General features: G+C 40.4%; 1 protein-coding gene and 2 long non-coding RNA genes across 4 annotated transcripts; 2 read left to right on the top strand and 1 right to left on the bottom strand.

Moving 5' to 3' along the window:
* Positions 1-657: 657 nt before the first annotated feature.
* LOC130678844 (uncharacterized) lies at positions 658-2,915 on the top strand. The gene is made up of 3 exons (XR_005025334.2): positions 658-694; positions 1,806-1,848; positions 2,736-2,915. It is a non-coding gene; the product is annotated as an uncharacterized LOC130678844 (long non-coding RNA).
* Positions 2,916-9,781: 6,866 nt separating this feature from the next.
* PRSS35 (serine protease 35) lies at positions 9,782-20,584 on the top strand. 2 transcript variants are annotated; one of them, XM_036888037.2, is made up of 2 exons: positions 9,782-9,900; positions 17,317-20,584. In XM_036888037.2, exon 2 carries the CDS (start codon positions 17,336-17,338, stop codon positions 18,575-18,577), a length of 1,242 nt encoding a protein of 413 aa, XP_036743932.1. In that variant the 5' UTR covers positions 9,782-9,900; positions 17,317-17,335; the 3' UTR covers positions 18,578-20,584. The 2 variants fall into 2 exon arrangements, with proteins under 2 accessions (XP_036743932.1, XP_036743931.1); XM_036888036.2 differs by lacking the exon at positions 9,782-9,900 and adding an exon at positions 10,218-10,346 and having other exon boundaries at positions 17,317-20,583.
* Positions 16,317-17,701, bottom strand: LOC118913782 (uncharacterized). Its single transcript, XR_005025335.2, has 2 exons — positions 17,617-17,701; positions 16,317-17,038 (listed from the first exon to the last, which is right to left on the bottom strand). It is a non-coding gene; the product is annotated as an uncharacterized LOC118913782 (long non-coding RNA).
* Positions 20,585-23,905: the final 3,321 nt, after the last annotated feature.

The raw sequence follows: 23,905 nt of genomic DNA on the forward strand, positions 1-23,905 counted from the left end.
AGACATGGGGGAAGGTGCTTTCCCACTTTGCCTTTAGACATGTGAGAAGACAAAGGCTGTCCCCATCACAGGTAGTGTCAGTCCACTGATTTTATTCCTCTTTAGTGTTGTTGTGTTGGCTATTATGGGTCTTTGCCTTCCCATATAAACTTTTGAATCAGTCTGTTGATATCCACAAAACAATTTCCTGGGATTTTCCTGAGAATATGTGGAATCTATAAATTAAATTGGGAAGAACTGAAATCTTGACAATATTGAGTCTTCCTGCGCATGATCAAGGAATACCTCTCTATTTATTTAGATATATTTGATTTCTTTCACTAGGATTTTCTAGTTTTCTCATATAGATCATATACATATTTTGATAGCATTATATCTAAGTATGTCTTTAAAGTTTTTTGGTGTTAATATAAATGATGTTCTTTTAACTTCAAATTCCAATTGCTTATTGTTGGCATATAGGAAAAAAATAGACTTTTCATTATTCACCTTGAATCCTGCAACCATGTAATTGCTTATTAGTTCCAGCAATTTTTTGTTTTGGTTGTTTCTTTGGTATTTTCTATATTGATATTTGTGCCTTCTGTGAACAAAGACTGTTTCATTTCTTCCTTTCCAATATGTATACTCTTTTCTTTTTTTGTCTTATTACATTATCTAGGTCATCCAATATGATGCTGAATGGAAGAAAGAGGTAAGAAGAATCATCCTTGTCTTGTTCCTGATTTGGGGGGAAAAGCATCTAGTTTCTCAACATTAAGAATGATTTTAGCTATGGGTTTGTTGTAGATGCTCTTTATCAGGTTAAAGAGGTTCCTCTCTATTTCTAGTTTCCTGGGAGTTTTTATCGTGAATGCTGTTAAATTTGCTAGGCATCTTTTCAGTATTTGTTGATATGATATGATATGATATGTTGTAATGATATGATGGATTGCATTACTTGATTTTTTAATGTTGAACCAGCTCAAACACCTGGAATAAATCCTATTTGGTAATGGTGAAATACACTGATATATGCAACTTTGAAATGTATTTAAAAAAATAAAATGGATAGAGTGATGTATTTGAAAAATTTCATAATAGAATGTTGGATAGAATAATAAATCTGTATTTGCAAGGACTATAGAACCAGAGACAAATTTTAAAATGAGAGTGATTTGACTTGTGGTGTTTTTGTTATGGTGTATAATTATTTTCTCTCTTCAATTCAGAACATTCTGAATGTTGCTGAAAAGTTTTTTAAAACATCAGTTTTAAAACAAAATCCCCACTGAGTTTTTAAAAGCTCCTTATAACTTCCTAAAAACATGTTTCTGTTTTGAAAACCACTTTGGTTTTCAGCCTAAAGGTCAAAATTCCATCCAATATAATTGTTTTTCACTAACAACAGAAATACTCCTTCTCTGAACCCTGTTGTGCTTTTTCCCTTAATGACACTTTTAAACGTCTAATTAAACACATAATTTAATTTTTTTCTAATTTTCTAATATTAACAGAGCATACTAGGCATTACGGGCAGGAGTGAAGGAGTTAAACTTGTAGTAAAAAAATTGTCTGCCAGTTACTCACCACATGTCTATTTATCACCACTTGGATTTAGGAAATGATTTCTCTGATCTTGAAGTTTCATAAACAAAGTCAGAGTTCTGTGTTTGGGTTGATCTTTTAGTGCAACTCTGAGAAACATTTTTTAAGAGAAAAGAGGACTAAATCACCCCCAAAAAAATGTTTTCATTGACAGTTGAAATTCAAACATTTAAATCCAGAAATATCAAAAAATAGCTTATTGTTGCCTATCTTTTCAGATGTTTTTGCAACCTTATTGAGAGAAAAGATTTGACATTTCAAGTGAATAAGTTTAATTATCGACATTCAAGTTATATTTTAGAAACATAACAATAAAATAGATAACTTCCTTGTTTCGCAGTGTAGAAATCCCAGCATTTCAAATATCTTCTTATGAGCAATATCAGCGAAAAGGGACAAGAGGAGAGCAGAGTTGACTTTATGGAAAAGTTGAACGTAGATGCAAAACAGCTTCAGGGCAAAGGTTTTTTAGGAAAGGGGGGTTTATAATGGTTCTCCAGAGAAACAGAACCAATAGGATGTGTGTGTATGTGTGTGTGTGTGTGTGTGTGTGTGTGTGTGTGTGTGTGTGTGTGTGTGTATATATATATTTATGATTGTGGAGACTTTCTTCAGGGTAGGCTGACAGGTTAGAGACCCAGGCAAGAGTTGCAGTTTGAATCCTGCTGACAAAATTCCCTCTTCTGCCCGAGATCAACCTTTAACTGACTGGATGAGGTCCACCCACATTATGGAGAGTAATTTGCTTTACTCAAAGTGTATTCATTTAAGTGTTAATCTCATTTTTAAAAATACTTTCACAGAAATATGTAGAATAGTTTTTTACCAAATACTTGAGTACCATAGCCTAGTCAAGTTGACACATAAAATTAGCCATCACAAAAGAATTTTGAGGTGAAGAGGAAAAAGTCAGAAAATACTCATGTCAGATGATTTCTATCTCTCAGAGAAAAAAGGAGATATTTGTTGGAAAGGAGGACTGGAGATTGGTGGCAGCTAAACTCATATCTTGGGTACAAGGATGGGGTTTGAGTATGTAGAAAGTATTAGGAATAGCACTCAGAATACCCTTTGTATTTCAAGAAATGTTGAACCTAAGTCAGGTTTCTTCCTTTTCTTTCTTTCTATCTTTTCTTTTTTCTTTTTAGCATAATCTCTAAAAAAGGAGGGACTGTGGAATTATACCAACTGGAATTTGGATCCCAGAAGTGCACTCACTAACCCACTATGTGACATTAGGAAAATTATATAAACTCTCATAGTCTGTGTTGTAAAGAGTAAATAAAATTAACTGCATAAAAGTGGCCAGAACAGCAAGTGGGACTTAACTGGGGAATGATTTTGCCCCTTAAAGTGTGTCCAGAGATGAGCCCTTGGTCTTGTTGTGAGAAAGAATTCAAGAATGGATGCAGAAAAGCTGTTGAGTATTAAGAGTTTATTTGGAAAATAAAGTTCAGAAAAAGACAAGAGTACATGCCCAAGGGTTGGGGCACCGGCAGACACAGTGTGGGTTGTGCAGGGAACAATAGCGAGCCTTTTTTTTATGAAGGAAGATGAATAGTCACTAAGTGAGATTAGGTTTTAAAGGAAACAGATGGAGTCTTCCTGGAATTCAGGCTTTCTCCACCCTCACATTGGGCAGAGGAATTTTTTTTGAGCACCCATCATTACACCAGGCCACAGCTCAGGACGTTTACATACATTTTCACATTTATGCCTCATGACCACTCAGGTCATGACAAGGTTTATCATGCCAACTTTTCGAGTGGGAAACAAGGGCTCTGAGAAGTTGAGTGGTTTGCATCATTAGTAGGTGGCAGTGCTTATCTCCAGACCTTAGTCTTCCAACCCCAAATACATCTCCACTGGGTGCACTGCTGTCACAGGCCCAAGGTGGACTCGGTGCCACATGCAGGGACCATGCAGGACAAGGAGGAGGAATCGTTTTCAGTCTCCCTGATTGGATACATAATTGAAAGTGTGTATCATTTGACTCTGGAACATTTGACTCTGATAAAGATCTTTATTAAAGGCTTGCTGATGTCCTCTAGTTATTTATCACTATTTCCAGAACCAAAATCTATGTAATAATAATGGACAAAACGCTATCATGAGCTTCCAAGTTTGGAGCATAAATGATTCTGCCCCATCAGCCTCAATTTACGTTCCTATAAATCTAGCTTTACAAGAGTCTCCATCCTCCAGCGATGTGCTGTGAGATCCCGTCTGCGGGAGGGCCCCTGGGGGCCGGTGCTCCGTCCTGGCCGCACTCCTTGGCATTCAGGCCTTCCTCAGGCTTTTTACTCACACTTACTTGTGACGGTTCTATGTTAAGTCTCAATGATTTCCGTGGGGAATCCAGTTTTTCCTGATGACCTCTCTACTTTCTCTAAACTACAGATGAAAGGGGCAGAGAATCTCTCAATTCTGGCCAATTTTTGGAAACATTTTTGTTTTTCCCAGTAACATTCATCACACATTCTAAATTCCAAGTACCGCACTTTGTGCTGGAGATGTAGAAGTTGTTCTGCCCTTGATGCTCTCACAGTCCAGTTTGGGGAGCAACCATGGAAACAATTCCCAAAGAGTGTAAGTGCCCAGGTCCAGTGCTGGCACCGAGGAGGGAGAGATCCACGCCGCCTGCCCGGGAGAGTAGGGCCACCGCAGAGAAGGGGCTCCAGTTAGACTGCCATCAGGGGCTCAACTTGGATTTCTCTTGGGAATGCATCATTGCTTCTCCTCAGGTCTCACAGAAAGATGGAGAAAAGCGATGGTTCTGCAGCTCTGCGGACAGCCAGCAACTGTTCCTCAAGCGAACTGATCTTAGGTGGCTTCTGTCAGAGCAAATTTCATCTGAGGACAAATATCTTTTTATTTTTTAATTTTTCTTATCATTAAACTTGCCTAATTGTCCTAGTTTGTCTTAACCAAGAAGCCGTGGGTTTTTTAACGTGCAGGTCTATATTGCCTAATGAGTAAAGGTTTTTGATGAAACCTTGGAATTAAAAGTTACCAGAAAAGATTCCAGCCACAGCCAAGCCACGCTCCCTCACAAGGCTGAGTCGCCACTCAGACCTTGACCACAGGGCAGGGGGCATCTCTTCCTGTCCTTCCATTGCTAAAACTTTCCGAGTGTACATTTCCATGAACAATACAATTTATCCTTGGAAAAGAAGCTGGTATATTCTGGTCTCAGTCACTTGGGAAATAAATTCTAGGAAAAAAGAAGAAGCTAAGTAGTCTTAACTATGGCCAGGCCCGACAGGGGCCACAGCTTTTCCTGAGGCCACAATATCCCTAATGACCTGAAGTGTAACAAGAGATGTGTCCAGGTCTCTGGGTCCATTTCTAAAGCGGTGTATAAATGTCCCCATTAGGCAAGGGGCCCCACACAAGAAGGCAGGTATCAATCCTATTGATGCATTAATGAAGACCTTGGGTTGTATTAAAAAATCTTTATTCATGATCGTCACACTATTGGAAGATCAAGTCTAGGAGTACTGGAGAAAGAAAACTAGAAACTTCATTATTTTTGTGTGTCTTTAAACTGATAACAACATTTCCTACAATGCATGTTTACTAAAATGGTAGGAATCATATTGTTCAAAGTGTTCATTCTTACATAGAAAACTGGTTGAGGAGCACTGGAAAATTGTAGGATCAGAATGGGGAACTTGAGGGAAGGGGCCCTTTTGTGATGGGTATGGGTTCTGAATTGCTCACACACAGCCACCGAAAACCTGAGGGACTGACTGCACTAGGCTCAGACAAGGAAGCCTGGCTGAGAGAGGAAGCCAGAACTCTGGAAACACAGAAACAGTGATGGCCAAGCATCGGGGTCAAGTGATGTGGAGGTACAAAGTAATTAATTAGTTAACTAGTTTTTAAAAGTCATTGATAATAAGACAACTTCAAAAAGACCCAGACGTAGAGTGCAGTAGGGCTTGGAGTAGACTGGGGGGTGATGTCACCGAGATGGTGGAGTAGGAGGCCCTGGCCTCTGTTCCCCACAAAGATCAGTAATTAGACAGCTGTTCTTGAGCAAAGACACATCTGGAGGAGCTCTGGTTTCCCCTTTAACTTCAGTGACATGGTAGAAGAAAAAACTTGAGAATAACCAGGCAAGAAAGGAAGGACAACACTTCACTTTGCTTGCATCATCCCAAGTTGGCACTGCTCAGCACTGAGAGGGCACCTCCCATCTAGAAAGGATTATCTTTACAGGGAGAGGAAGAGTGTGGTGAGTGAGCCATTTCCCCAGCCTTCAGGGAGACACTGGACAAAGGTCCTGCTTTGGTTTCACCCCACCCCTTGGCCAGCAAGCCAAGATGTAGAGACCTAGAGGGACATACAGAAATAGCTAGGAACGAGGAAATAAAGCAGCGGCTGCATACAGCATCCATGCAGTGGGAGTAACTAGGGCTCCCAGTGACCTGCTCTGTAGACAAACCAGTAGCTTTCCCTACAAAAGAAACCTCACAGCCTCTGCAGACCACCTGCAGTGTTCACCAACGAGGTCAATGCTGTAGACCCCAGGGGCCTGAGCTGCTGAGCCACCATGTCCCCGGAGACCTGGAGTCTCCACACACCTCTGCATTTGACCCTTGGGGGATTTCTCAGCAGAGATCTTGCAGACCAGGAGAGAATGGGATGATATTCTAAGGCTGAAATAAATAAACTGCCAACCCAGAATCCTTTACTTAGCAAAGTTAACCTTCAGAAGTGAAGGGAAGATAAAGACTTTCCCATATAAACAAAATCTGTGGGATTTATTACCATTAGACCTGCCTTACAAGAAATACTGAAATGAAAGGATGCTAACTAGAAACATGAAAATATATGAAAGTAAACAACACACTGGTAAAGGAAACATGAAAATGGAAACACAATATGCCAAAACCTATGGATGCAGCAAAAGCAGTGTTAAGAGGAAAGTTATAGAAATCAATGCTTACATTAAGAAAAAAGAAATATCTCAAATAACCTAACCTTACACCTCAAGGAACTATAAAAACAAGAAAAAAACAAGCCCAAGTTAGTACAAGGATAAAAATAAAGATCAGAATAATAGAAATAAAAGAAATAGACAATATAAAAGAATTAAAAAGTCAGTGAAATGGAGTTGGTCTTTTTAAAATATAAAACTGACAAACTTTAAGCTAGGCTAACCAAGGGGAAAAAAGAAGAGAAGATTCAAATAAAATTCAGAAATGAAAAGACATTACAACTGATACCATAGAAATACAAAAGATAAGACACTGATATACCAACAAATTGGACAAGTAGAAGAAACAGATAAATTCCTAGAAACATATGACCTACCAAGTCTGAATCATGAAGAAATAGAAAATCTGAACAGACTAATAACAAGTATGGAGATTGAACCAGTAATCAAAACTCTCCCAGTAAAGAAGAGTCCAAGACTAGAAGGCTTCACAGGTGAAGTTTACCAAACATACAAAGCAGAATCAATGCCAATTTTTCTCAAACTCTTAAAAAAAGTTGCAGAGCAAGGAACACTCCTAAATTCATTTTACAAAGCTAGCCTTTCCCTGATACCAACATCAAAAAAGGATATACAAGAAAAGAAAATATAGGTGACTAACCCTAATGAATAAGGATGCAAAATTTTTCAACATAATTACTAGTAAACTGAATTTAATAGCGCACTAAAAGTATCATACATTATGATCAAGTGGGATTTATTCCTGGAAAACAAGGATGGTTCAACATATGCGTATCAATACATGTGACATACCACATTAGTAGAATGAAAGACAAAAATCATGCAAGAGATACAGAAGAAGATTTAGCAAAGTTCAACATTGTTTCATTATAACAACTCTAAAAAACTTGGCTACAGAAGGAACACGCTACAATATAATAAAAGACATATATGATAAGCCCACAGTTAATATGCTCAATAGTAAAAGGTTGCGAACTTCCCCTCTAATATTAGGAACAAGACAAAGATGCCCACTCTCATCACCTCTGTTCATCACAGTACTCAAAGTTTTAGCCAGAGAATTAGGCAAGAAAAAGAAATAAAAGGCATCCAAATCAGAAAGAAAGAGATAAAATTGTCTGCTGATGACATGATATTGTATATAGAAAATTCCAAAGACTCTACCACAGAACTGTTGGAACTAATAAATAAATTCAGTAGTTTCAGAATCCAAAATCAGCATAACAAATCAGCTGTGTTTCTATACACTAAAAATGAACTGTCTGAAAACAAAATAAAGAAAATTATCCTATTTACGATAACATCAAGAACAATAAAATACTTAGGATAAACTTACCAATCCAGTGAAATATTTATACACTGAAACTACAAGACATTGAGAAAAGAAATTGAAAAAGACAAAAATAAATGGAAAGTTACCGTGTTTTTGGATCAAAAGAGTTAGTATTGTTAAAATGTCCATACTATCCAAAACCATCCAGATTCACTGCATCCCCATGAAAATCCCAATGGCATTTTTAACAGAAATAGAAAATATGATCCAAAACTTCTTATGGGACCATAATTAAAAAACCCAAGTAGCCAAAGGAACCTTGAGACAAAGCTGGAGGCATCATAGTTCCTGATTTCAAATGATAGCACAAAGCTATTTGAATGGTGTGTCGCTGGAATAAAAACAGGCACATATTCCAATGGAACAGAACTGAGAGCCCAGAAATAAACCTGTACATATACAGTCCACCAATATTTGACAAGGGAGTCAAGAATACTCAGTGGGGATGGGATAGTCTCTTTAATCAGTGGTGCTGGGAAAACTGGATATTCACAGGCAATAGGACAAAATTGGACCCTTACCTTATACGACTCACAAAAATTAACACAAAACGGGTTAAGGACTTAAATTTAAGATCTGGAACTATGAAACTCCTAGAAAAAAGAAAACATAGAGAAAAAGCTGCTTGCCATTGGTCTTGGATTTAATGTATGACATGGTAAGTATGGTTAACAATATTGTAATTTTGAAAGTTGCTATGAGAATAAAGCTTGAATGGTCTCAAGGTAACAACAATTTAAAAATGGTAATTATGTGAGGTAAGGGATGCATTCACTAACCTTATTGTGGTAAACATTTCAGAATATATACCTGTTAGAAATCATCACATTGTACACTTTAAACTTATGCAATGTTATACGTCAATAACATCTCAGTTGATCTGCACGGGTTGGGGGGTGGGAACTGGGAGAGCGGCGCAGTGCTTGGGGTAAAAGGCTCAGGAAGAGGGCCCTGATAATGTGAGAACACTTGAAGTCAGCTTTACGTGGTCCTGGTGTGGGGTGCGGACTGTGCTAAAGCCTCAAACCTGGGTCCACACTAAATCCTTCTGCATTTATGCAGTGCTACAATCCCCAAAATGTTTGAGACGTACAGACTGTAGAACTCTTCCAGCTCAACCTTACTGATGAAGAAGGTGAGACCCAGGGCACAGCTTCTTAGTGTCGGGGGAATTTCCCATTCTGAGGTCCCAGCTTTCTCTATGACTTCCCCACACTCCGTTTCATTGGCAAACTTTTTTAGTACAATACATAGTCAATACCCATTATGTACCAGATCCTATGGTGATTCAAATATGCATATACAGGCTATGATCTAATTAGTGAGAAAGAGAGTTTCAGAACTAATTATATAATAACAGATAAAAATGATCAATAGATTTTTTATGAGTAAATACATATATGAAAATGCTAAGAGAAAAACAGGAGACAAAATTGTACATATCATTGTTTTGTACATTGATATACAGTGTTAAAAATACCATTTTAAAAAAAGATATCATTGTTAAGAAAAAATAAAACAGTAACTTGAGAGATGCGGCAACCCAGTAAGGAGCCGAGTGCTGTGGGACATGCTAGGACCTTGTGTTACGAACACCCGTGCACTTGTTTGAAGTCCCCTCGTTGAAGTCCAGGACAAAGGATGTGTTTTCATTGCTGTGTCGGGACATGCAGTCCCGGACCTGCCAGTAAGAGCGCACTGCATGCTGAATAAATGAAGCTCCCTTCCTCACAAGGCAGCCACGCAAAAGTGGCACCTCTCCTACGGAGGAGAATAAAGGAGAGCGAGAAATTAGAATTCGGGTGGGAATGAGGAAACCGAAGATCCTATAGGACACTCCCGGAAGGCACAGCAAGCCACCTGCCCCGGGACCGAAGGAAACCGACGCCCCCTGGAGGCGGCACGGGGTGTTGCTCCCAGGGAGCCGGCGGTTCGGCTGTGGGGTCAGCGGGACGAGGGCAGCAGGCGGCCCTGGAGCTTGGCACTTGCACAAGGCTGGTTGGCCCCGTGGCAGGTGAGATCCCCGACAGAGAAGGGCTGCGGATGGGGTCGGGGACGCGCCCCCGGCTCTCCTAGGTAGCTGGGGTCTGAACGGCGTGCCGTCCAATGACACCCCGAAAAACTCTCGCGCACCCCATCCCGTCCCCCAGACACACTGCGGTCTCTCCCTGAGACTGTTGAGGGGCGCCCGCTCTCGCAGGGACGGACAAGCTCTGGGAGCCCACTCACAGTGCCCCCGGGCGCAGGGCTGCTGGGGCCAGGGCACACCCTCCCGCGCCGCCGCCCCCCCACCCCCCGCGCCCGCCGCCCCGCCCCTCCGCCCCCGCGCCCGCCCGCGCCGCTCGGCCCCTCGGCCGCAGTCCGAGCCGCGAGCTCTGGGCCGCTGGGCAGGGCGGCGGCGGCCGCTCGGGCTCTTGGACTCCAGCTGGGCAGCGCCCCGGGACCGAGTGAGCTGTGCAGGTAAGGATGGAGCCCCGGGAAGGGCGAGACACTAGGGTCTGGACGCTCCCCCGAGTGAGGCGGGACCCACGAAGACAGCCTTTTGGAAGGCTCTGAGATAGACTTTACTCCTTAAGTCCTTAAAGAAACGAACTACCCTTCAAACAGGTCACCATGTGCCGGCCTCTGCAGTTTAATATTAACAGTAAAAGTGTTTGCATTGGACTACCAAAGGCATTCTTTCTACTTCAGCAGTGCCGGGGGGGACCGATTTTATTTTTATGATTATTAACAGATGTCATTGAAAAAGGTGTAAAATGCATTCCTGGAAAGTCTACTTTTGTTGAAAGCCTCTTTGGCAGGGTTACTAGGAAAGCTAGGATTCCCTCCTTTCTTCTTCCCAGTACCCCTTCTCTCACCAACTTGGCTGCACAGGGCAGCAAAAGGAGCAGTGAAAACATTTTTAAAATGAAAAGGTGAAATGAAATAGAAAAGTTTTAGACTTACTTTAAGATACTCTAGCAAAAAAAGGGGATAGATGAAACAAGATTGGCAAAATATTGATCACTGTTGATGGGCACCTGGGGGTTATACTTTTTTCCCCTATGTTTTTATACTTTTCTCTCTACTTTTGTGTAGTTGGGAAATTTTCAATAATAAAAAGTTTTGAAGCTGTAGAAACACTTCCGCTAGATTCATCTTTTTACACTGTCGTTGATTTGAAAACAAGCTGCATCTCCTGTCTAAGTGTTCTTCCCTTTTATGAATCCTTCTCACTTCTAAAGTTAACCCTTTTTTTTTTATCCCAAGTGCATTGGTCTGTACAGAGGACTCTGAAAGTCATTATTTTGCTGTTTGGAGAATTATGCGTAGAATCTGGTTTATAATGTAGAAGAGAGAATGTTAAAACTCCAGCCAAATAAGACGTCTCGGCTTGAAAGCAGTGGTCAAGCATCACAGGGAATTTTATTTTTATTAGGAAATGTTAGAGGAGCTCCTTTAGTGTGAGAAGAGCCTGAATGTGGATACTTGCCTCACTTTTCTGCCAGACAAATTGGAAACCTGTTTGCTTTTAAGAATCCTTTTCATGCTTTTAAATGTGAGAATGTTTAGCCTAGTGCTTGGCACATAGTATGTGCTCATTATAAGTCCATGTTAAAATAAACAATTGCTAAGGTGACTTAATCTTCCCCGAGGAAATCTTTCTCAGCCCAGTGCTCAAATACCCAAGGCAAGCATATTGCGTTTTAACAGTAGGATCAAAATCAAAAATTTGGAGGCTCACCTAAGCACTCAGTTAACTTTGCAGATGAGAAATATGAGGTGCAGGGTTAGGGAAGAGCCCAAGTCAGATCAGTGGCACAAAAGTGTTATACCTTTGTTTAACCGAAGTTGTTTCAAAAGCTTCAAATAGGTTAAACTGATGTGATTAGCTAAAAAATTCTGATCATAAAATACTTTAAAGGCTGAAGAGTGGCAAACCTAATACATATACAGATATTCTTTGCTTTCAAAGGCCAACTTGCAAGATAAAAAATAAGTCAGGAGCCGTATGCTCTGCACTTCCTAAGACTGTGTGAAAGAACCAGCGGACAGTCCCCTTGGGGCTTGCTTAGTGCCATTCACCCCAGAGTTGGTTTACATACAGGATATCCATTGTGAAAATGGAAATATACCTGTCCTGGAAAAATAGCTAAAAAAACAAAGGGGGGATTCATTTTTTACTGTGACGAGAAACAGAAGTGGGTTACTGTAAAATAATCAACTGTGTGACTTTAGCATCTTCCTTTCCCTTAAGCACTGCCAAAACTTTTAAAGCAGACATTACTTTGTCTCCATTCCTGAAACTAAACTTGAAAATAGTGTTGGGGTATGCTATTTTGAATAGGAATTGGCACATTGTCAATGAACTTTCTTCCCATTTATTTTCAACATGAAATCAGTGGAGACTTTATCCTTTGGTAATAGATTATGAAGTATTTCATACACATGTGAAACATTTGGCAGGTTTAGGATTTTTCTTTGTGCTGAAATGAATTGCAGCACATTTGGGGGACTCTTTAGCAGTGCTGTAGGTCATAGTAGAAGTGTGTTGGCACTAAAATGGTTTTTGGAAAACCACCTGCCAGAAAATTGTCTGGCTGTAGACAGCATTATCAGCTGTCAGTTCATCAGGCTCTGTGGCCTGTAGGTGGGTTTTCTAAATGTGACAAATTCCATATGTGACAGCCATTTAATATATTATTAGCCAGTTAGGCTTCTCTGCTGTTGATCTTACATGCTTTGAAAATAAATTGTATTTCACAGCTCAGTGAATGTAAACAATTTAAATGCAGAAACCTAGATTTGCAGTCCCCGGGCTAGCTTTGCCATCTAGTGGTAGCAATGTGGATAGCAGGCAATTTCCTGCCCTCACAGGGCTAGGAATTGAAGCTCTTGAGGATCAGTGAGTTAATTACTTGTGTTTTCTCATTTGTGGTTTAATATAGGACTTTACAGCTGAAAGACACCTTAGAAATTTTCAAGGCCAACACAAGACAGGAGCACTATCACAGAGATTCTTAAATAAGGAAAGAGGCTTCAAAGTGATGCATAGGGTAGTAAGCACTCGGTATGCATTTGTTGAATAAACAAATACATTTATCTGCCGTGTTCAAGCTCTCATTTCTCTCCAGCAATACTGCTCCACGCCACTGTGAAGTTTATCATGATCTTCTATTTTTAGTCCTGAAATTGTGTGTCAATATAATTTTCCTTCAATGAAAACTTTCATTTATGTTTAAGTCTCTAAATCAAACATTCTTTTCCGCTTTATATTACTCTCTACTATTTTCTTTCATTGTAAATATCCAGGGAAGAAATTTGGAAAACTAGATTCTTACCTTTCTAATATTTTTTGTTTCCTATTGCTGTTGTAACAAATTATGGGACTTAAAAAAATTAGTGACTTAAAACAGCACATTATCTTACAGTTCTGGAGTCCAGACGCCTAAAGTGAGTCAAACGAAAAAAGTAATAGTAAGTAGCTCTTGTAACTATTATCTCTGGTCATTTTTATTAATATAGTTCAGGTACCAATATGAAATAATATCTGCTCCACAAGGAACAGTTCATCTTCAAGTCCCGATATTCTTGCTTCCTCATTTGTCTCCATCACCCAGCCCATATCAGCCATGTGTGCACTGACTCATGGTGGAGCATGATGGCTGCAGCCGCGCTTCCATTAACCAGAATGGGAATCTGAAGCCCCAAATCCAAGCCATCTGGAAAGTGACAGTGAAGGTTACAATTATAGTGGAAAACAGGAAAAAGGAGGAGGAGGAAGGAGACAAGGGGCATTAGAGCTTTCAAAGTATCATAGCTGCCCCACCAATGGGGACGACCTCTCTCCATCAGTGAGTGAGTGCTTTGCGGATGACAGACCTGAGCAGATGTACCCACTGAACCATGGCCTACTCTTATCGGGAAGGGCTGTCATTTACATTATAAACTTAGATTTTCCAAAAGAAAGTGCCCTTAAACGTTTGCCCAATTTTAAATTACAGTCCAAATTAGACAGTCTACCTAAATCCATGTCCTCTTATTACTGTGATTCTGAGGTTGTATTACAAGGCTCTGCCCTTGCCACGCCCCGGGGTAGCTGTGGGCATGGCTTTTGTCTGTGGTGCACGGCAGCCAAGCTCCCTCACAGGGCACCGGACAGGGCTGGCAGACCGATGCCCTTGCCTGATCTGTGGCATCAGATGTTGGAGGCATTACATACAAGCCTACTGAATTTGAATCTTTTCAAACATATTACTAAATCTTTTTTATGAAAGTAAGTTCTGTTTTTTTCTTTACTAAATGGCCTAACCATTTGATAGTAACAGGTGCTAATATAGTAAAAGCAAAGTTCAGAGTAAATTTATTTTGTACACAAGGATGAAACAGAGGTCATTTGAAACCTGATTAAGGAATCATCTCTGGAAAGAATGCCTTGTAGGGTGTGACCCCAGGGCCTTGGCTGCTGCAGTAGTTCTCAGACTGTACTGGGAATTGGATAGCCTGGAAAGCTGGTTAAAACGTTCAGCTGGGAATGTGGCCCCTGGCTTCAGTTTGGGATGGTAGGTCTGGGTTGGGCCCCAACAATTAGAATTTTTTAACAAGTTCCCAGGAGACACTGATGCTATTGATCTGAGATGAGCGTTTGGGCATCCCTCAATATGACAGAGTTAATTTTGCCATACATAAGCACAGAATTTTATTAACAAACTAATAACATTCTTCCGGGTTCATGTTTCACTCTGAGTTTTACATTACTTGGTAAAGTGTAAGGGAACTTCTATATTTGCAATTCATATCCTAATTCAATGATTTTTTACAGAAAAAGATCACCTTGTCAATTACTATTTAATATTTGCATTCTAATCCCTAACTAGCTAAAAGTGACAAAACTACATTAAATAGTACTGTAGAAAAAAAAACCTAATTGGGAAAACAATATCACAGTACCATGATTTAGACATCCTCTGTTTTCCTAGGAATGCTTTTCATACATTTATTACACCACAGATCATTAGTAACAAGTGTTAAAATGCGTAAAGTGATCCTATGTGTTTCTCAGTGTGGAAATCTGGCTGACTTTCAGTCTTTGATGTAGTCATATATTGAGTACACAATAACAGCTATTGTCCATAAAGGGCTAAAAGAAAAAAAAATCAATTAAAAAAATTTTGTTTCCATCACCAAAAAACCCCCTTGATTGAAATTTTGCTAAGAATCAGGTAGATAAAATATATATACATATATCTATATATAGTAGATAAAAGAAAATATACATATATATTATGTATCATATATATTATATATAATCAATTTTGGTCTGTTGATAACCTAAGAGGCAGCAAATAACTCTGATTTTAGTAACTTTTTTATTTTAGGCAAAGACATAATTTTTCATCTTGAGAATTACTCAGCTAAACATACAATTTCAAAGTTTCTGTAGAGTTACTGAGATGTTATCCTTTTGCACTCCAATCCAACTGAACAAAATCAATGAAGTACTCGTGAAACAACTGCATAGAAAATAACAAAAGATACCAAGTGGCTCAATAAAATCATTACCAATATAATTATTGCTTTGTATAAAGTGAAATTTTTCATGGTGATGATTAGAAAATATTGTGATCTGAGTGTGTATTTTTCTGAACTAGTTCCTTATTTTTTGACAATGTCCATCATTTTCTACAGAAGAATGCTCCAAAGTAAAACAAACTACAAATTATTTAGCAAACAAAGCAGTCTATTATTAACCAAGAGCACCATCACGCAGCATTTAAGTGTGAGCAGTTGAAAAAACGGAAACTGCAAAGCTTCTATGTAATTTTTCTGATGCCAAATCATGGTAAAGATTATTCTAAACTTGCTTAATATGTTCAAATGCATGATAATGTTTTGGTGGTATATCATATCTAAACAATAAAGAGGTTAATGTGGTATACATTTTTATTAGGAGAATGTTATTCGTTTATTAAAAAAATTCTGTGCTTGTGTATGGCAGTGAACTCTGTTGTGTCACTGAGATGCCCATATTCACCTCTGCATCAGAGGCAGGGCTTGCTTTGCATGCCAGTACAGGGAGTCTTACAGGTGTGCCCTGGGTTGTGGACCATTGCTGACATTCCTCATTAGCTTTGTCTTCCATGCAAGAAAAGCTAATCATAAAACATTGGGAGTAAAGGTATTACAGAACTAATCTAACCTTAAGTTGTCTCTGCTCTCTATAAAATGCGTATGAATTGCCAAGCCTTGATACGTTAACTAGTAGTTAAAAATGTCTTGGAGCATAGCCCACAAATAATGTGACATAGAGGTTCAAAATGCTGCTGTGAAGAGTGCCGCCATTCCTCCCCCTGGCCCCCCACCACAAGGCAACAACGGACAAACATCAGTTCTACGAAGTAGATTTATATACCAGGGAAAGTCTAGACTAACAAGAGGCAAGAAGAGTAAACAATAGAAGTATTTAATTTATTGAGTAGGGACACTTAAAAAATATTTAACACAAAAGCACTGTTCTCACATGATAAAAGCCATGACAAAAGGGACTTTATTTAATCGTGATTATGTTCCCCCAAGTGGCAAATCAAAACCATAGTCTTAAATTCTTAGAGCTAATTTTAATATACAGTCAAATCTCACTGTGAAGTATTCTGTATGTTGTTTTGTTTAGATGGTAGTTTCAAGCACAAGGTTGTTTCAACAAAAATCTATGGTACCTTTTTTTTAAACATAAACATACCTGTTTTAATTTTTAGCATAAAATGTGCTGTGTTGTATATTTTCTTTTTATGATAAGGAATTCTGCTTATAAATAAAGCAGATCAATAGCAGATCAACTCATTTATTTCTAAAATTTCTAGTGCTTTTAGAATACTATTTGGTGATTTCACCTCCACCATCAGTGAGCTTGGTCAGCAAACCACGGTTCAGGGAAATTCACTGTATCCCAATGAACATTTTTTGAGCTGTGTGCTAGCATTTATGCTCTAGAGATGAGGAGTTTATGATCCCAGATGTTAAGAAGCTAAATGCCAGGAAAGCGCAGGTCATCTGCTGCTGTCTTTAGTTCTGAAATGCCTGGAAGTAAGGTTGTAGGAGACCTTGGAAGGAAAAGTGTGACCCCAGAGGAACTCAGTTGGACCCCCATCCTCCTCTCCCACTCACTGGGGCATCTGGGGAGATAGAGGATGCTGATGGCAGGTGGTTAGGGAACGTAGGTTAGGGCTGGTGGAAGGAAGGTTGGGTGAAAAATAATTTTCAGATTTGGCAAGTCTGTATGAGCCTACTTAGCAGGGTGTTAATCTAATCTCAGTAAAATCTAAGTACAGTGAAAATAAGGGCTCCTAGTCGTGCTGGATACATCTCGGACCCAAGGCCTAAGTGAAATGGGTAAGAAACAGATTTAAAAAGAAAACATTGTAACACTTCTCTCTGTTTTCCTATGTTTAAGGTCAAAATAGAAGAACAAAATGGAAAACATGCTATTTTGGTTGATATTTTTCACCCTTGGGTGGACCCTCACTGATGGATCGGAAATGGAACAGGACTTTTCGTGGCACTTAAGCAAAATACCCCGGCTTGTCAGTGAAAGGACCTTCCATCTCACCAGCCCCACCTTTGAGGCAGAGGCTAAGATGGTGCTAAATGGAGCGTGTGGCATTGAGTGCCAGAGAGAACTTCCAGCTCCCAGCCTCGCTGACCTGGAAGACTCTCTTTCCTACGAGACTGTCTTCGAGAACGGCACCCGCACCTTGACTAGAGTGAAAGTTGAAGATCTGGTCCCTGAGCCAACTCAAAATGCCACGGTGCAAGGAGCGCCGGCTCGGAGGAGGAGGCAGGTATACGGCACAGACAGCAGGTTCAGCATCTCGGACAGAAGGTTCCTGACCAGCTTCCCCTTCAGCACGGCCGTGAAGCTGTCCACGGGCTGCAGCGGCATCCTCGTCTCCCCCAGGCACGTCCTCACGGCTGCGCACTGCGTGCACGACGGCAGGAGCTACCTCCGGGGCAGCAGGAGGCTGCGGGTGGGGCTGCTCAAGGGGAGGAGCAAAGGCGCAGGCAGGGGGCGCGGGGCCTCCGGGAGGGGCCGGCGGGGGGCGCGCGGCCGCGGCGGTGGCGAGGGCGCCGGAGGGGAGCCGGGGGCGAGCGCGGAGGTCGCGCGAGCAGGACGGGCGCCGGCCCGGGGTCGGAGGGTCGCCGAGGGGAGGCCCTCGTTCCAGTGGACCCGGGTCCGCCGCGCCCACCTGCCCAGGGGCTGGACCGCGGGCGGCGCTGCGGCCGCCGCCCTGGACTATGACTACGCCCTCTTGGAGCTGAAGCGCGCCCACAGGAGGAGATTCATGGACCTCGGGGTGAGTCCGGCCTTCGGGAAGCTGCCCGGGGGCCGGATCCACTTCTCGGGCTTCGACCGGGACCGGGCGGACCAGCTGGTGTACCGGTTCTGCAGCGTGTCCGACGAGTCCAGCGACCTCCTGTACCAGCACTGCGACGCCGAGCCGGGCTCCACCGGCTCCGGGGTCTACCTGCGCCTCCGCGAGCCCGGCGGCGACAACTGGCAGCGCAAGATCATCGCCGTCTACTCGGGCCACCAGCGGGTGGACGTGCGCGGCGCGCGCAGGGACTACAACGTGGCGGTGCGCATCACGCCGCTCAAGTTCGCGCAGCTCTGCCGCTGGGCCCGCGGGCCCGACGCCAGCTGCTCCCGTGGCTGACCGCGCCGGCCCGGGGCCGAGGCCACAGCCCTGGGTAGGTTATGCCTGGGCTCGCACCCCATCCGTAGCATTTTGACCTTCTTACACATTTACTTATTCAAAATGAGATTTTCATACGTTTAAAAACCGTTGGAGTGCAGATAGGAAACTAGATGGGCACTTCAATGCCAATTATATAGTCTTTACATGGTGATAAGTTCCGTTTGTGGGAAATTTTTTATTTCTTTTTGTCTTCTTAAAATTGGACATTCTTTAAAACTTCAGACTGGTACTATAAATAATACCTAATTTCTTAATGACTTATTCTCAGGGTCCTACTCTAAGAAGAATCAAATAGGCTGCCAGTTGCATTTTAATGTGAAACTGCGTATATGGAGGTAGGCAAGAACACTACAGAGAGAGTAGTTTACGACCCAGTTTGTACTACTCAGACCCATTCACCCAATGCCCTCTGTTTATATTGTGTTTTCTCTTGGATCTGAGAAGCTAGTTTTGGGGTTTTTTTTAAGAATTAAAAGGAACAGCAAGCTTTGTAAACAAAACTATCAATGATTTTGCTGCTTTAATCATTTTAAAATGGGAGAAACACTTTTCTCGTGAAATAAATTCAGTTTAAAAATGAGGAGACAGAAACTTTTTAAGATCTCAAGTCCTAATGTTCAAAACATGGACTTATCATGTATGCATAGAGAAGACAATTCAAAAGTTGTAAATGACGGTGTACCTAAAGCCACATCATTTTTGCTATCCATTATGTATGACGTGGTATAGTTTTAGGAAAAGGAATTCTAGTCTTTTTCAACAGAGAGCTATTTTACCCCTTGACAAAGTTCAATTTCTTAATAGGGACATGGGCATATTATTTTGTATTCTTTTATTAGTACAAATGAATATAATTTACAAATGTATTTTTTAAAAGAAAGTTCTGATTATTTTCATTAGAGGGGAAGGCTGTGCATTCACCTTGGCCATCGTGGCAGCCTAAGCAGAGTCCACTGGCTACCCTGGCGCAAAACAGAGTAGATACTCAGTACATATTTTTTGAATGAACAGATATTTGCTGAATGGCTGTAAAAGGGGGTTAGATAAAGCCATTGTATTTAAAGGGTTTTAGTGATTTGTAATTGAATGCACCATAAAATTCAGCAAATGCCAGCCTAAGGTCTGCTCTTCCTGGCAGTTTCTGGGGCACACATTCTCTTCTCTTAGGACACATCAGAGTCACTGATTCTGCTGGTGTTCAAATTTATTTTACTTATTATTATTTTTAAGAATGGGGAGTTATACACTTGACAAGTATGCAAAGGAATATTTGATTAAGTTATAATAAAGGGTAATTTTGTAAACTCCAAAATAGCTGAAATTCAAAAGAAGTATACATTCTTTTATAGTGTGACTGTCAAAAATCAATAAAATGAAAAAATAAATCAACTATAACTTACTGTATCTGCAGATATGTTTTATATCAAATATTATCTGTGTTGTTTAATTTTAAAAATGATTCTGTTTAATTCTAAACACATTTCACTGAGTAGTATTTTATCATTGGTGCTGGTAGAAGAAGGCTGTTGACTCAGAAGTTTTGATCGAATCTTTTTTTGGGAAATATGTATATGACCACTGTAGCTGCGAGTGTTTCAGTGTGAATTTTGCACACTTACTGCAAGCATGCACATATAATCTTAGATTCTAAGAAGATGATTCCTGGGATTTGAGTAAGTTCGGAGTAACTTAGGGTGTTGGGGTCAATAGTTTGGAGCTTAAAGTTAAATTATGAATATAAATGATTTCCTTAAAATCATTGTACTTTTCAAAAACATAAAATTTAGTTCATTTTATTTGACGAGGTTTATTTGACTCTCATTTTCTTCTCTCTCCCAAATGAATCATGAATCTTATATGACCTATTTTGGACGACTAAAATGTACTGCATTACTCAGAAAGTTTTACTTTATAAATTTTTTTGTTATGCTTATCAGATTTGAAGTAAATTATTCACTTAGATAAATATACTCACATGATTTCTACAGTGTGCAGAAGCCTACTGACTTACTACATAAAACTTATCAGTGGTTAAATACAAATAACTAAAAGACAACTGACATTTAAAATCAGGTTTCTTTACTCAAATAACGTATTTCATTTTATTTATGTTTTTTCTTGCTCAAATGAGTAAATGTATAGGCATAAGAGACACTTCTTATTCCCTTTTTGATGTGCTTCTTAATTCTTTTATTGAAGTACTAGTGATACACAATCTTATTTTGGTTTCAGATGTACAACACAATGGCTCAATAGTTATTAAGTCCTCACCACCTCTAGTGTCGTTACTATCTATCAACATAGAAAGATATTACAGAATCACTGACTCTATTCTCCATGCTGTAGTACTGTCCCTGTGAACAACTTACATTGTGACTGTAAATTATTGTGCCCTTTTATCCCCCTCAACCTCCCCACACACCTGCCTCAACCCCTCCCCCTTGGTAACCACAAGTCACTTCTCAGTGTCTATGACTCTACTGATGTTTTGTTCCCTTTATTTCACTATGTTTTTATATTCTACAAATAAGTGAAATCATATGGCATTTGTCTTTCTCCACCTGGCTTCTTTCACTTAGCATACTACCCTCTAGATCCAACCATATTGTTGCAAATGGCAGGATTTCTTTTCTTTTTATGGCTGAATAATATTCCATTGTGTATATGTACCACCTCTTTGTCCATTCATCAATTGATGGGCACTTAGGTTGCTTCCATATGTTGGCTATTGCAAATAGTGTGGTGATAAACATAGGGGTGCATATATCTTTTTGAATCAGGGATTTTATTTTCTTTAGGTAAATTCCTAGAAGTGGAATTACTGGATTGAGTGGTATTTCTATTATTAGTTTATGAGGAACCTCCATACTGCTTTCCACAGCAGTTGCACCAATTAACATTCTCAACAGCAGACTAGGAGGGTTCCCATTTCTCTGCATTCTTGCCAAAATTAGTTATTTCTTGTATTTTGGATGGTGGCCATTCTAACTGGTGTCAGGTGATATCTCATTGTGGTTTTGATTTGCATTTCCCTGATGACTAGCCATGTGGGGCATCTTTTCATGTGCCTGTTGGCCATTTGTATTTCTTCTGGAGAAATGTCTGGTCAGGTCCTCTGCCCATTTTTAATACGGTTATTTATTTATTTTTGGCTGTTGAGATATATGAGTTCTTTATATATTTTGGAAGTTCACCCGTATCAGATGAATTGTTCACAAATATATTCTTCCATACTCTAGGTTGCTTTTTTATTCTGCTGATGGCATCCTTTGCTGTAGAGAAGTTTTTAGTTTGATGTAGTCCCACTTGTTCATTTTTTTATTTTGTTTCGCTTGCCCAAAGAGACATGTCCAGTAAAAAATTGCTCGTATTTATGTTCAAGAGATTTTTGCCTATGTTATCTTCTAAGAGTTTTATGGTTTCATGACTTACATTCAGGTCTTTGATCCATTTTGAGTTTACTTTTGTGTATGAAGTTAGACAATAATCCAGTTTCATTCTCTTGCATGTGGCTGTCCAATTTTCCTAATACCATTACTGAAAAGGCTGTCATTTCCCCATTGTATATCCCTGGCTCCTTTATTGTACATTATTTGACCATATATGTGTGAGTTTATATCTGGGCTCTCTTTCTGTTCCATTGATCTATGGTTCTGTTCTTGTGCTGGTACCATACTGTTTTGATTACTGTGAGTTTGTAGTAGAGCTTGACAGACAGGGAGCATAGCATTATCCCCCCAGCTTTGTTATTCTTTCTTAGGATTGCTTTGGCTATTCAGGGTCTTTCATGGTTCCATGTGAATTTTAGAACTATTTGTTCTAGTCCACTGAAAAATGCTGTTGGCATTTTGGTAGGGGTTACACTGAATCTGAAAATTGCTTTGGGCAGGATGGCCATTTTGACAATATTAATTCTAACTATCCGTGAGCACAGGATAGGTTTCTATTGGTGTCTTCCTTAATGTCTCTCATGCATGTCTTAATGGTTTTCAGAGTGTAGGTCTTTCACGTCCTTGGTTAGATTTTTTCTATCCCTTTGTCTCTCTCTTCTCCTTCTAGTACCCCTATTATGCAAATATTATTTTGTTTGGATTGGTCACACAGCTGTCTTACCATTATTTCATTCTTAGAGATCCTTTTTTCTCTCTGTTCCTCAGCTTGTGTTCCTGTTCTCTAATTTCCATCTCATTGATGGCCTCCTCTACTTGCAGTAATGTACTCTTTAATCCCTCCACTGTATGTTTCATTTCAGTTACTGCATTTTTCAGCTTTGAGTAGCTTTTTTCCAGCTCTTCCATCTCTTTGTTGAAGTTTTTGAGATCTCAAATATTTTTCTGTAAATCAGTGAGCATGTTTACATCTTTTACTTTGAAATCTTTATCTAGAAGAGTGGTGATCTCCATTTCATTTAACCCTCTTTCTGGTGTCTTGCCCTATACTTTTCTTTGGAACATGTTTCTCTGCCTCGTTTTGTCAGGGTTTCTGTGTTTCTTACTTTGTATTAGATCGGTCAGCTCTATGGCTTTATGAAGGAGCTGTCCTGTGGTGCCCAGAAGCTCAAGACTACTCTCCAATGCCTGGTTCTACTTTGCAGGAGCCCCAGCTGCTGTCAGTCGGTGTGCAGTGGGCAGCACCACCTTTCTGTCTGCAGCACCAGCATTTTGCCTTGGCTGCCTTTGCAATCCGAGCGGAGCCTCTGCTGGGATCGCTTGGGGCCGGGTTGTATTAATAGTTGTATTAACTATAGTTATTAACTCTACTATATAGTTAAAAACTATACTATATTAAATATAAATATAGTTATTAAAATTAATTCAGGAATATACTTTATTTTAAATTATTGGTTCAGGAAGATGGCGGCGTGAGTAGAGCAGCGGAAATCTCCTCCCAAAACAACATATATCTATGAAAATATAACAAAGACAACCCTTCCTAGAATAAAGACCAGAGGACACAGGACGATATCCAGACCACATCCGCACCTGAGAGAACCCAGCGCCTCGCGAAGGGGGTAAGATACAAGCTCCGGCCAGGCGGGAGCCGAGTGCCCATCCCCCCAGTTCCCGGTGGGAGAAGAATAGGCAGAGCGGGAGGGAGACAGAGCACAGGGCTGCTGAACACCCAGCCCCAGCCATCCGGGCCAGAGTGCAGGGACCTCGATACTAGGAAAACAGGGCAGCAAGAACAGTGAGCGGGCACTGGAGGCCGGGTGTCGGAGGATATAAGAAAAGCGCGCGACCATTTTTTTTTTTGCTTTTTTGCTGTTTTGTTTTGGTGAGCGCTTTT

The sequence above is a fragment of the Manis pentadactyla genome, chromosome 12, assembly GCF_030020395.1.
Source record: "Manis pentadactyla isolate mManPen7 chromosome 12, mManPen7.hap1, whole genome shotgun sequence".
Taxonomy (NCBI): Eukaryota; Metazoa; Chordata; class Mammalia; order Pholidota; family Manidae; genus Manis; species Manis pentadactyla.

Excerpts from the sequence above, each read along its gene's own strand:
- PRSS35 (XM_036888037.2), top strand. The coding sequence starts at position 17,336 with ATGGAAAACATGCTATTTTGGTTGATATTTTTCACCCTTGGGTGGACC.